This window comes from Dermochelys coriacea, chromosome 14 (assembly GCF_009764565.3).
Source record: "Dermochelys coriacea isolate rDerCor1 chromosome 14, rDerCor1.pri.v4, whole genome shotgun sequence".
NCBI classification, from domain to species: Eukaryota; Metazoa; Chordata; order Testudines; family Dermochelyidae; genus Dermochelys; species Dermochelys coriacea.
Window position 1 is genome coordinate 20,439,680 of NC_050081.1, and position 13,884 is coordinate 20,453,563.

At 40.9% G+C, this 13,884-nt stretch overlaps 1 protein-coding gene across 5 annotated transcripts in view; it reads right to left on the reverse strand.

Annotated features, from left to right (window-relative positions):
• Window positions 1-13,884, reverse strand: part of B3GNTL1 (UDP-GlcNAc:betaGal beta-1,3-N-acetylglucosaminyltransferase like 1) — a 320,641-nt gene that overhangs the window by 296,432 nt on the left and 10,325 nt on the right. For 3 of the 5 annotated variants that reach the window (XM_038372289.2, XM_038372293.2, XM_038372294.2), the window contains exon 4: window positions 5,953-6,017. The exons of 1 other annotated variant lie outside the window; for it this stretch is intronic. In XM_038372289.2, coding sequence (XP_038228217.1) covers window positions 5,953-6,017 — 65 coding nt within the window. Of the gene's footprint in view, window positions 1-5,952; window positions 6,018-6,196; window positions 6,421-13,884 lie in introns of those variants that run through there. One more of the 5 variants, XM_043497518.1, reaches the window with a different exon arrangement.

The window sequence follows — 13,884 nt, forward strand, 5'->3', positions numbered from 1 at the left end:
GGTGGGTGGTCTTGGAACGGACATGAGCAACACATCTCAAAGAACAACAGTTACAAAAAGGTAGGTAACCATTTTTCTTTTTCAAGTGCTTGCTCATGTCAATTCCAAGTAGGTGACTCCCAAGCATTTCCTAGGAGGAGGGGTCGGAGTTCATTGATTCACAGATTATAATACCGCTCTGCCAAATGCAGCATCCCTAGCCTGTTGTATGATGGCACAGTGTGAGGTGAAGGTGTGGACTGACGACCACGTTGCAGCCTGCAGAACTCCTGTGTTGGGACCTGGGCCAGGAATGCCACTGAGGACGCTTGCGCCCTTGCGGAGTGCGCTGTCAGTGCAGGGGCTGACACCTTTGCTAGGTCATAGTATGTTTGAACGCAGGAAGCAATCCATCAGGAGATTCTTTGAGAAGACACTAGGAGGCCCTTCATCCTATCTGCTACTGGATCAAAAAACTGGATCAATTTTTGAAAAGGCTTCATCTGTTCGATACCAAAAGCCAATGATTGCCAAACGTCCAGAGCACGGAGCTTTTGTTCCCAGCTGTTAGCATGTGGCTTAGGGTAAAAAACTGGGAGAAAAAGGTTGTGATGGGCACAACCTCTATACACTATCTTCTCTATGGACAAGGTTCAGCTTTGACCTCACCCAGTCTTTCTTTCCAAAGGTTGTGAAGGATGAGACTGAGAGGCAACCTTTGGAAAGAAAGACTGGGTGAGGTCAAAGCTGAACCTTGTCCATAGAGAAGATAGTGTATAGAGGTTTGGACGTTAGGGCCTTAAGCTTGGACCCTGTCCTAGCTGAGGTTATCACCACCAAGAACACTACTTTCCACAAAAGGTAGAGTAGCGAATATGTTGCTTGGTTCTCGGAAGGGGGGGGCCCCCCATCAGTCTTGAAAACACCAAGTTAAGGTCCCATGCAGGGACTGGCTGTTGAATTTGAGGGTATACTCTGTCCAGTCCTTTAAAAAGCGGCCAATCATTGGGTTAGGGAAGGCTGATCAGCCTGCAACCCTTGGCTGAAAAGCAGAACTGGCAGCCAGTTGAATCTTTATTGATGACACTGACAGACCTTGTTGCATCAGTTTCATCAGATAGTCCAAGATAAAGGGTACTGATGAGTGCATGGGAGAAGTACTCCACTTAGCCAAGTAGGTGGTCCTAGTGCATTGGCAGGGAACAGTGAACTGCGTGGCAGGGGCTGGGGCTTAAAATGCCTTTGTTGCAGTACCAGGGTATGCATGCCAAGGGACTTGAGGGTGGCCCTTGAGTCCTTAAGGTGATGCAGCCATGAGTCTGTCTTTTCAGAAAAAAGAGGGAGGAGCCTTCGAATGGGAGATCCTAAGTGGACTGCTGGACCTCATTTGGGAGTCCTGAGGCCTGCAGACAAGAGCTCCTTCTCATGCCCACGGCCGAAGACATGGTCTAAACGGCTGAAAGGGCAACGTCCAGGGCTGCCTGCAGTGTGGCCCGTGCCACTAGCTTCCCCTCCTCCACCAAGGTGAGAATTCTGCCCTAGATTCTGATGGCAGTAGTTCAATTAACGTTGATATAGCTCCCCAGGAATTGAAGCTATATCTGCTGAGGATCACCTGGTGGTTTGAAATCCATTGTTTTATTTTGAATGCAGGGATTTTTGTACATAATTCTACATTAGTAAGTTCAATTTTCGTGATAAAGAGATTGCTCTACTGTACTTATATTAGGTGAATTGAAAAATACTATTATTTTGTTTTTACAGTGCTAATATTTGTAATAAAAATATAGTGATCACTGTACACTTCGTATTTTGTGTTGTAAATTAAATCAATATATTTGAAAATATAGAAAACATCAAAAAATATTTAAATAAATGGTATTCTATTATTGTTTAACAGTGCGATTAATCACGTGATTCGTGATTAATTTTTTTAATCGCTTGACATCTCTAATTCAAACTCTTTAGAGGGGACAAAATATTTCCTCTCAGTCCTCTTTGCCATCAGGGGCAGCAAGGCAGGCATCTGCCTGTGAGACTCTGTGGTGTTCTGAATCATTGAGTTAGTGGCAGAGCAATACAGGACAAGCCCAGTGGAGTCAGCATGTCCACCATGGAGTCTGAGGACTCGATGACTTCTTCGACCTGGAGTACCAGGTTCTTGCTCCTGACCCTCTGCACCAAGTGGGTCTCGCGGTGCTGGCTGCTCTGGTACGGTGGCCAGTTCGGTGCCATGCGGTTGGTTCTACACCAAGGGAAGCGGAGGAGGTGCACAGCTCTCAGAGATCACTGACTGAGACCTCCTGGAATGAGACCCTGGGGCTTGATGGAATGTCCATGGGGTCTAAAAAGGCCCCTACACCAATAACTGCCACTGCGCAGGCCAGGGCACATTACGGAATTGCTGACCCATGTCCATTCTTGCATGTCTCTACTCCGATCTGTGTCCGCTCCTTCTGGACACGTAAGTGCGGTGCCTGAGTGGCCCTGCACGGGTCACAATGCACTCAGGGCCTTTCGCCCCAACGTTGGCGTGGACATGTGCTCCCTCTCCAACTTCTTTTTCTTATGGGGTACTGGAGACTGGGAGCGGTGCCTGACTGAGCCGTGGATGGAGCCCCCCGTATCACAGAATCCTGTTGGTACCAAGAGTCTCTGGAGCTAGAGTCCCTTCTCAGTGCCGAGGTCTCCCTCGTAGATGCTGATGCACGCCACACTTATGTTGATACGCCGGGTGCACTAAGACTAAATAAGAAACTAACTATTTTAACTATTTACAGGTAACTATAAGAAAACCACTAGGGAAACCCTTGCAGAAGCAAGAGAGAAACGATGTTCTGGCTAACTGTCACAGGCAGTAAGAAGGAACTGAAGAGGCGGGGGGGGGCGGGTTGGCAAGACTATATATGTGGCGCCATGATGGCATGACTCCAGGGTGCTCCTGGACCAACCCGACAGATACCGCTAGGGGAAAAACCTTCCGGAAACTGCACGCAGTGCGCACATACCTACTTGGAATCAACATGAGCAAGCACTCGAAGAACAATGGTTATAGCAGAAAATAAAAACATATTAGCTTTTAGTCAAACCACCAGCACTTAACACCAGAATGGGCTGATCAAATTCTGAAAATTTTGAGCCTTGTATTCTCTTTTGTCAGCTTTCTTCCCAATTCGTTGTCATCACAAAGCTACTCGTGCTTTGAGATATAAGCAGCTTGACTCCAGTTGAGATAGCAAGTGAACAGTTCTCTCTGGAGTCAATACTTCCTCAAAGATACACAAGCAAGAAGTCCTAAAAAGCAACACATTTTCTCCTCACATACACCAAATGCATAATGAATTATGTAACCTGCTGTGTAGTAACCCAGAACTTCCAACTATGAATGCAAATCTGAAAATCAATTTCTTGGCAATAATGCAGCACATTCCACATGCCTGATATCAACATTCTTTTCTAAATAACTTGATACAGGGCTGGTGAACTGAACCTAAGAAGTGAGGGGGCATATGGAAGCAGACACAGACAGCTCAGTCACACAGATGGAAACATCTGTGTTTGGGTTATTAACACATAGTATCTAGTAGCTACTGTCAGACAGAATACTGATCAATTTCTAGTTTTGTAGCAGTTTCTGCAATTATTTTATACCCTCTATATTAATGTTTTTTAGCCAACAACAGCAGCCACAAAGAAAAATAGCAGAACATTATCTTTAATAACGCATTTGATGTATAACTTCTTGTATACAGGGATTTGAGTTTTGCTAGCTCAGAATGATTTCACCTTTGAAACATCTAGTTGTTAGTGTGACTATGTAGAAATTAAACAGAGAACCAATATTCTCTACCTATTTTAAATTATTTTTCAAGCTTGGACAATAAAAGTTTTGTTTGGAACCACTTCCAATGGTCCTAAATGTATACAACACACATTCAAAATTAATCTTCCACCAAATCCGAACCATCCAATAGAACATCTGGGGGAAAAAAATATTATTCAGCCTTAATATTTGTGAATGATTGCTACAGATTACTTTACCCTCTAGAGCTAACTAGTGAAGGGAAATTATGCAGTAGTGTAAAGGTAAATGACATATAAATGTAAATAAGAATTCAAACATTTAAAAGATTTACACACACACACACACACACACACACACACACACACAGTTTCTCTCCTCTTCAATGTCAAATAAAAAATATAAGTAATGCTCTGATTTATAATCGCCTATTTATAACTATATTTGTCTGTACTGGAAGAGACAGAATAACCCCCTCTGATATTTACTGCAATGAATCACATATATATGTATTTTGCAGAGATGTGACATTGCGCTACATGGTGCAACTGACTTTTTACTTCTGGAGACATGGGATTTTGCTGGCTAAGCTCACAAGAAAAATTGGTGCAGTGGTTTCATCCTAAATCCCCAGCATTTAACCACGCTACACAATGTGGAGCAATTGTCTAAGGCTGGAATACCTAGGGGTTTGCAAACAACTGACTTTGGGTCACATCTTGCTTGCTTTACTCATGCAAGTAGAGCCATTGAACCCCAAAAGGCAGTAGGACTCAACTTCACGGAACTACTCACAGGAGTTAAGATGGGTAAGATTTGGTTATGCCTGGGGCAGTTTGCATTGAACTTGCCCACATTCATACAAATGGAGCCTGATCATAGCCCACTAAAATCAATTGGAAAACTCCTATTGACTGCAATCGTGCAGGATGAAGGCCTTAGTCACTCACTTCATAGGTACAATTTTACATGAAACACCTATAACCTGCTTAAAACACAATGTTGTTTAGTAAGTGAACAAAATCTAGAACACTGAACTTATCTCCTCAGACTTACCTTTTTAACATTTGCTTCCGAGTGAAACTGTTAGGAAACTAACACTGAGACCTGGTAAACACACTTTTGCACTGTACTTGGGTATAAGCTACTGAAATGAATAACTTTGTGCTATGTGAATGAAGTGAGATCTCCAAACACCCAAGGAGTCATACAAGATCTATAACTCCGAATGCTCAAACTGTCATCTCTGGAATATATGTGTGGTATTTGACATGCACATTCTGAAAAGTCACTTTCCACAACCTTCCACAAGTACCAAACTCTCTTTTAATAAAAAAAAAAATCTATTTAGGTAGAAAATTAGAAAAACCTTAATGAAATTAAATAAAAAAGGCAACATGTAACTATGTCACTAAATACAGTACTAAATGGCATTAGTAATATTTCAACTAGTCAAGCAGGAAACTGCCAGCAAAACATATTCCACACTTAGTTCTTGAATGGGAAGGCAGAGAGAAGAAATCACTGGCAGACTTCTTGGACCATAAACAAATGTAAAACATATCAGCTGTTTAATAATGTTTAGCGTCAAGAGATCAATATAGGACATTTTTAAAAAATACTGCATCCAATTGACATTGCAAGAGGAATTTATAGAATCAGAATGTGATTATCTGAGTTAAAAATGTAGCCAGGACTCTAGCATTAACGTCTCCATTCTTAAAAGATCTCATGACACTTTTTATAAAGACCACAAGCAATCAGGACTTTGATTTTACACTGTATCCAAAAAACTGCACTTCCAGCAGTAGCATAGTGCCCCATCATTACACAAAGGCCTGGTTCAGTTCCAACTCAAATTCAATCTTATTGAATCATCAATACCATCTCTCCTGCAGCACATGGAACATGAGAACTCCTAAGAATGCCTAAATATTGAGCTGACCCAGCCTTGTTTACAGCAGCTTGCGAGATCTAATGGGATCAGAGCAGAAGGTAAAAAAGTCTGCAGCTATATACAAGGTTGAAAGATTAATACAAAGTTAGAATTAGTACTTAACGTGTGTGAAACACATTTAAACAACTTGGCTTAAGAAAAATCAACCAACATATTAAAAGCAATCTAAGTGTTTTGTTGACAAAACTAAATAAAATGTAAAGAGTTAACTTACAGAATCCAGAAAGCAGAGGTAGGTCCCTGAACTCTGTATTACTGCTTGGTTTTTAGCAAAGCCAACTAAAGAGAAAGTAAAGAAATAATGTTTCACATAACTTTAGAATTAGTTTTATCGCAACATTTTTTAAATTATACTGTAGTCAAGATTAAATGAGACACACAAGTGGAGATCTACGTTATCATGAAAAATGTTTTGTTTTACATGCCTTAAACAGGAACCTTTGAAGTACTGTGGCTACCTGGTCCAGTCCTGCTCTCTCAACAACACCAGTCTGTTGTGATGTGATCCAAACACTGCATCTCACATGCTGCTAAGATCTCTGGGTCTGGGAAGTGATTGATCACTGTTCCTGGCTCTGGGTCCTTCAGGTGCACTCCCCAGGCACAGGCCCCATGGCTAAAACCTTCTTGAGCAGTGGGATCCTGCAGTCTGGTCACCTAGACACTGGAAGCCTGGGCCCAGCTCTCAGCCCACCCAAGCCCCCAATTGCTTGAATGCATTCCCCTGAGACCACCTAGCTGTGAGTGCTCAGGTTTCTAGTTAATCCCTCTAAGGGCATAAAGGGAGGAGACAAAAAGCAAAGCAAAGGAATTTCTTAAACACACACAACTTTACTCTTTAAAAGCACAAAACATCTATGAAAAACGAACTCCTGAATGCATTCCCCATCATTTTGATCTCTCCACTTTTAATGAGCCCATGGTTTGGTCCAAGTCCTTCATGCCTGCACTCCTCCTTCTGGGCTTCTATTTCTGGAATGGCTTCCTTTGCTTAGAGAAGCATTCCATTTTAAAGTAGATTTCGTCCCTCTTTAGTCTGATGGAAAAGACTCCAGCTCTACTAGTGCTAACAATACAGCTCCATAATTACAAGCCACGGGCACTCAGGTAGTAAGAGTGGGGCAACCTTTTTTTCCCCCACCTGTAAATTACATATTTTATAGTGTTTAGATGTCCAAATGATAGACCGTCAACCAATGTGTGTAAAAATATGTTTCTCCAGGATAGAGCAACTAAAGGAAGAAAAATATTTGATACTCCACTCTTTACCTTTATGGGTATAAGTGACTTCCTCAGGATTTGGTGAGGATATTCTGTACAGTAATTTGCAGTTCTGAATAGCAAATGGACAACCAGGAATCTGACTCTTTGAGGGGTTTGAATTTTCCGGGGGGTGGGGGGGGTTGTTATTCAAGTTGAAGACGAAGAGGACTGTAGAGAAACGTTTGTTTTTAATGAAAAGCTTCGTATGCAAACTTGACTACATACTTTACATGGGTGCTTCCTTTTTGCCTATGTACACTCTGCTCTAGAGAAGGGGTTCTCAACCTTTTTCCTTCTGAGGTCCCCCCCGCCCTCAACATGCTATAAAAATTCCATGGCCCACTAGTGCCACAACAACTGTTTTTCAGTAGATTAACAGCCAGGGCCAGTGTTAGGGGTAGCAAGCAGAGCAATTGTCCAGGGCCTCGCATCACAGGAAGCCTCGTGAAGCTAAATTGCTCGGGTTTGGGCTTTCTGCCCTGGGCCCCAGTGAGTTTAATGCTGGCCCTGCTCTCTGGTTTATTTTGGTGGAACTCCTGAAACCTGCTCACAGTCCCCTCTCACCCCCAGGGGGTCCCAGATCCCTGGTTGAGAACCTCTGCTCTAGAGGTCTTTGCCCTAAAACAATAAAAATTGACACACTAGAAAAGATTATTAATCTGTCTAGGCCAATAATCTTCCTCCAACAGCCGCCAATGGCATTTGCTTAAGAAGGCATATACAGTAGCATACCCTGAGGAACGTTTCTTACTGACTTCAACTGATGATCATCTTATACTCTGAAGAAAAAGATAACACTTATTTTTTTTCCTAACTAGTGTAAATGTTGGTGCTCTTCTCTTTAGATTCTTCAGTAAAGGGTTAAAAAAATGCTCAAGGATTTTTTTTTTAACTTAAACTACAGTTGTATTCATTAGAAATTAACAGGTTTCAGAGTAGCAGCCGTGTTAGTCTGTATTCGCAAAAAGAAAAGGAGTACTTGTGGCACCTTAGAGACTAACAAATTTATTAGAGCATAAGCTTTCGTGAGCTACAGCTCACTTCGCATAAGCTTTCGTGAGCTACAGCTCACTTCATCCGATGAAGTGAGCTGTAGCTCACGAAAGCTTATGCTCTAATAAATTTGTTAGTCTCTAAGGTGCCACAAGTACTCCTTTTCTTTTTATTAGAAATTAAAAATTCAATAACCACAGTTTTCAAAATCTCTCGTCTTAAATCGGATTGAGCATGGATAGCGTACTCTCTACCTATGGGGACTGTAATGGACTTTCACCATACTAGTTTAAAACACTGGTCAATCTACAATACTGGTTCAAACCCAGAAGCAAATTAATAATGAGTACAAATAACCACCACTTTATGGCTCATATAACCACCATTTTATGCTGGCCTACATGAAATGGTTGGTAGGCTCAATCCAGTTCTTAGTGAACAGATGTACACATCACCCTTATTTAGCAATTTCACCAGTTGATCACAACTAGGCAAATGCTGAACTACGTCAAGTGGACATTGTATTCACATCTAGACTATGCTAAAACACTCTGATATTATTGTTACATTGTCCTCCCTCCCCCATTCCCACCTATTGTTTCATTTGTCTTTTGTCATTAACCAATACTGCAAGTTCTTAAGTTCAGGGACTGACTTTTACTGTGTTTGTACAAACCTTCACACAACAGGGCCTCAATCCTCATCTGGGCCCTCTAGATGCTATTCTAATGTAAATCATAGACAAAAAAACCAAAAAGGCAAGAATTTGCAGACCGGCCAATCTTTCTCTAAGTCCCTTTAGAGGGCTGCAGCAAGGCATAAGAGAAAAAAACCTGCAGAGTACTACTCCGTTCTGTAATAAATAGAAAAATTTCCAGTGCTGCAGAGACTATTTTAGACAGACTGACCCTCTCTCTCTCTCTCAACAGAAAATAATATAATATTGGTTATTCTCTTTATCTAGAGGTACATGGAGTGCTGAGGGGAGCAAATCAAAAGGCACATAGTTACAATGAGCATACATATGGAATGCTTACATTGAAACCTCTCCATGGGAACACAGACACACACAAAAGTGTAGTCAAATTATAATGCTGATATCATGGATCCATTGTGCCCACCTTAACAGTGCAGTTCTAAGGGAGGAGACCCAGGCTGTTTCTAAAAGCGTACAATGATTTTTACTAAGGCCTTGTCAACACAAAAACTTTCAGCAGCTTAGTTAATCCACTGAAAACCTGTGTGGATACTCCTATTTCTGTTTATGAGTGTCTTATTTCAGTTTAGCTTAAATCTATTCCTAATGGAATGAAATTAATGCAAAATAAGCCTGTTTAAATTAAAAGTGTCCACCCAACCTATTGCACCGGATTAACTAAATCTGTTTAAAAGTCACTTGTACATGAAGACAAGTCCTACTAATAAGCAAAACTATTTAAAAAAAGAGGTGAAGCCAAGAAGCAGCCATGCCAAACAGTTGGTGTAGTCATCCTTAACCCCGCTCCACCAATTCTATCATCTCCTAGAAAAGAAAAGGCAGAAGAAAAAAGGACAGCATGACTTTTCAGTGCATTCTCTCTTAAGTGGAAGACAAAGGATGAGGAACAGCACAGGAGTGCTCAACATGCATGCCCTGAAAGATACAATAGCAGCACTGGATCTTCCGTACACCATTAGAGTCCATATGGTTTCAAAGATGCATGCCCTTCTCTGAGCATTTACAAACCCTTTCCCCAAAGGGCTAAATGTGGTGACAACTCCAGGAGTTAACATCTAAGATGTTGTCTACATGAGAAAGCTGCACTGGTTAACTTAAAGTGTGATTTTAACCAATTCAATTAAACTGGTGAGACTTTCCAGCGTAGACAAGGCCTAAGTTAACAGCCTGGATACCTGTACGTTTCCTCCTTCTACAGACTGTTCTACAGCAGGCAAGCACAAGGGCACCTAAACTTACGAGTCCTATTTAATACTATACCTGTCATTTAGGCCCTGACTATGCCACAAGTGCAGCTAAGTCAGGAACCTTGTTACAAGATGGTTGTCACCTGACCTGGTTACTAGATTATTCCACTGTATAGTCTAGAAGATATGTGTAGTATATCTTTAAATCTACAGCAGGTAGACAGTAATGGCAAGGGTGGGGAAGCTTTAAAGTGAAGCACAGATACAGAGTATCTTTAAGGATAATACCTCATCTAATTCTAATAAAGATCCTTCATCTGTACTTTCTATGGGACCTTAAGCAAGTTCCCTAACCAGGCTAGACCTCTGAACTAGTAATACAGACAGATTCATATTGAAAGTCAATCAAGGAACAACTGTTGTACTCTGACTGTCCTGTACTATAACTGACTTCCATGAGTCAGTTATAGTACAATACAGATAGGTCCTTCATCATTATTCCTGAGAATTCAAAGCGAAAAGATCATTTCCTGTCTGCATTTTCCACTACCTCCTGGGAGCACTTTGGACCAACCACCAACAGTACAGTAGCACTCAAGGTTACACCTAAATGAGTTGATTTTAATACCTTTTATATGTCATAGTAACTTATACGAACAAACCAGTTGGTAAATTCAATAGCTCTCACAAGACTAGAGTTGAATTTCTGGCATCCACAGCTTCAGTAAGAAACAGCTAAAGCAAATAAGCAAGTCTGGACATGCCAAACAGGAGAATCCATAGTTTTGAACAGTTGTCTCCTAAGGGAAAGGGAAAAAGAGTGGGATGGAGTTGACCTTGCAATCATAATCCCTGCACTGGATCAATACCTATTCTACATGGATCAGCTGTAACTAAGCCTATATACATATTTCACTCACTATTAACATGATATTTCAATAGTCATCACTGTAAAGTGAGTGAAGTCCAAGGAAACAGTGATCAAGAAAAGAAAAAAAAAAAAGGCAAGGTGACTCAACCAAGATGAAAGTTAAAAGATTCATAGATAAGGAACTTTCCGAAATCTTTAAGATTCTGCTTTTAAATCGAATCTTTTAGGGGGGAAAATATGAAGTATAAAATGTTATGTCAAAAAAGGTATAAAATATTTTTTCTAGATTAAAACACGTCTGGAATTTTATTAAACAGTTACTTATAACAACAGTGTCTTAAGAATAAAAAAGGTATGTTAATTTTCTGATTTAAGAAGAGATTTAACTCCCTGGGGAAACTAGATATTGAAAATTGGTTTCTCACAATGAATCCTGTGTTTGGCATAAGCAAAGAATTTGCTTCAATATTACTGTACTGAAGAAAATCAAATGTTTGTGCCAGAACTCTCTTTTGTAAGGCCTACTTACTTGGTGAAAAGAGCCTGTTACTATGGTCACAACAGTAAAAACTTAAGCCTCAGTGAGATATTAACATTCCTTGCTCTTGGAAAGAAAAAGGATTTTTTTTTAAAGCCAGTGACCCTTTCTTTTTTTAGTTTCCCCCCCTCTTTCTTTTACATGATCGAAAAGAATCAGAAATGAATTTTAATCCCATATAAATAGTCCAAGACTTGAATACCAACTGCCAAATTGTTTCTGTGTTGGGGCTTCTTTCACAGGAAATATTCTTTCCAGTTGTAATTACTCATAAACATAGCAAAATAAATCATTGAAGACAAAAGCATAATAAAGATTTCAAACTACCCTGGCTCCCCAAATGTAACAACCTCTAAAACAAGAGAGGTCTTTATATGAAGACTGATCTAACATTGACTCCTACATAATATAATCTGTTTTTTTAAAACCAAGTGTATTTTGTTTTATTATTATTTAATGGGATGTACATGAACACACTTTTTGCTTATGTTTTGTTTGCTAAAACTAGAGGAGCTTTTGTCATTCACAGATTAATTCAGTGCACAAACAAAATTTTATTTATTTCCATATACTGACACCAAAATTTTTTGTGAAGAGGAAATTAAAAATTACCTGAAATAAAATCAGGCCTTTCTTGAATGGGACTGTATCACCTAGAATGAGTACAGGTTTCTTTTGGGCTGCAAACAGGTTGCTTCATCAAAGGAAGTAGAAACTGACGTAGAGTATTGTTTCAAGATGTTCCAAAATTATGCCTCTCAAATTACTGGTATATTGCAGGACATTTGTTTAAGGTCAATTTTCTGTCCCCAGCCCCCTATCCATCCACAGTGTCACAAAATCCTGCCTTACAGGGGTGTTGCCTCTATAGCTCCTCCAGAGACCATCAGCAAACCATCCTCTCCCTGCTCTTCTGACCAATCTTCCACTTTATTCTCTGCTCAGACTGAAGAAGAGATCAGAAAGAGAAGTGAACTGCCAGTGTAAGAACAGCACGAGCACAGTTATACATAGCTGGGTGCAGCAAAGTTATACATAGCTGGACGGAGCACAGAAGAGGGAATAGACAGAGAAAGGTGAGAGGGGAAGACAAGAAGAGTAACAATGATGCGAGCTGCATTGCAGGATCAATGTCTCATTCTACAATGATGGAAAGAGTGAGCAGTACATCTGCAGGTGATATGGTTAAGGTTTACATTTAAATACAGCATAATTAGATGGGATTACTTTGCTTCTTTCTTAAGCAGTGTCTGGATCTCTTCAAACAGAACACACAAATTGCATAGCTAATAGAGTATCCAGATGCAATAAAATAGGGATGTTTTAAAAACTTTACTTGGTGACAAAACAAACTATATCTTTGGAGAGTAGTGTGGCTAACTCATCACACATGAGAATGGAAAGGGAAGAAAACCCAATTAAGAATTATATTAATGGGGGAGGAAGGCATTACTGTTTACCATGCAAATAACCAATTGCAATTTTTACCAACTCAACAGAGTTGGATGTTGACTGCGGACCTAGAAGGCTGCCCACATACAAAAGGAATGAATGATAGATCTACTGAGTACTTCACTACTGGGGTAAATGCTCTATTAAAAAACACTGTAAAACATCAGTCTGTGGTAAATAAAGCTACAGTCTTTTAATTTCCAACTGTGATGTATCCTGGGAGCATATGGGTAACAAGGAATGGGGTGGATGCCGATGTTAGGATTTTAACACCACAAACTAAGCAGTGCAGAACCTCTTCAGCAAATGTGAAAATTAGAGATGTATCTTGAAAATATTATCAATGAACTGGAATCCTGAGAAGGATTTAATTCTTAATGTTATTTAATATTATTAGTCAGACATTTTAGCAACTGTATTTGATAAGCTAAGCAACCTTTGATTCTACTGTACCACAAGCCTCACACAGCAACATACTTTTTGTCCTAGTCTTATATTTTGAGCAAGACTGTCTGCAAAAAATGAACTGAAAAAACAGTATGAGTAAAAGAAAAACAAACTACTAGGAGACCGCTTCCCCACCTATTCAATATGTACATTTAATTCATGTTAAGAATGATGACAGATAAACAAGAAGATCAATCGAAGAACACACTGTACCCTTATAAACATTTACATTACAGGCTATAGACCAGAGGTGGGCAAACTATGGCCCACGGGACCGTCCTACAGCCCTTTAGCTCCCGGCCAGGGAGGCTAGCCCCCAGTCCCTCCCCCTCTGCAGCCTTGCAGGCAGCACAGCTTGCACCCGCCCACCTCCCAGGCTTTCCATTAAGCCTGTCCTGACGCTCTGAGTGGCATGGTAAGGGGACAGGGGGAGGGGGGGTTGGATAAGGGGCAAGAGGTCCCAGGGGGGTAGTCAGGGGGCGGTTGGATGGGGTGGAAGTTCAGGTGGCGTGGTCAGGAGACAAGAAGCAGGGGGGTCTGGATATGGGGTGGGATCCCGAGGGCTCCCGGGAAGAGGGGACAGGAACCAGCGGGGGGGTGTGGATGGGGAGATTCGGGGGGGCAGTTAGGGATGGGGGTCTCGGGGTTCCTGGTCAGGGGACAAGGAGTGGGGTGTT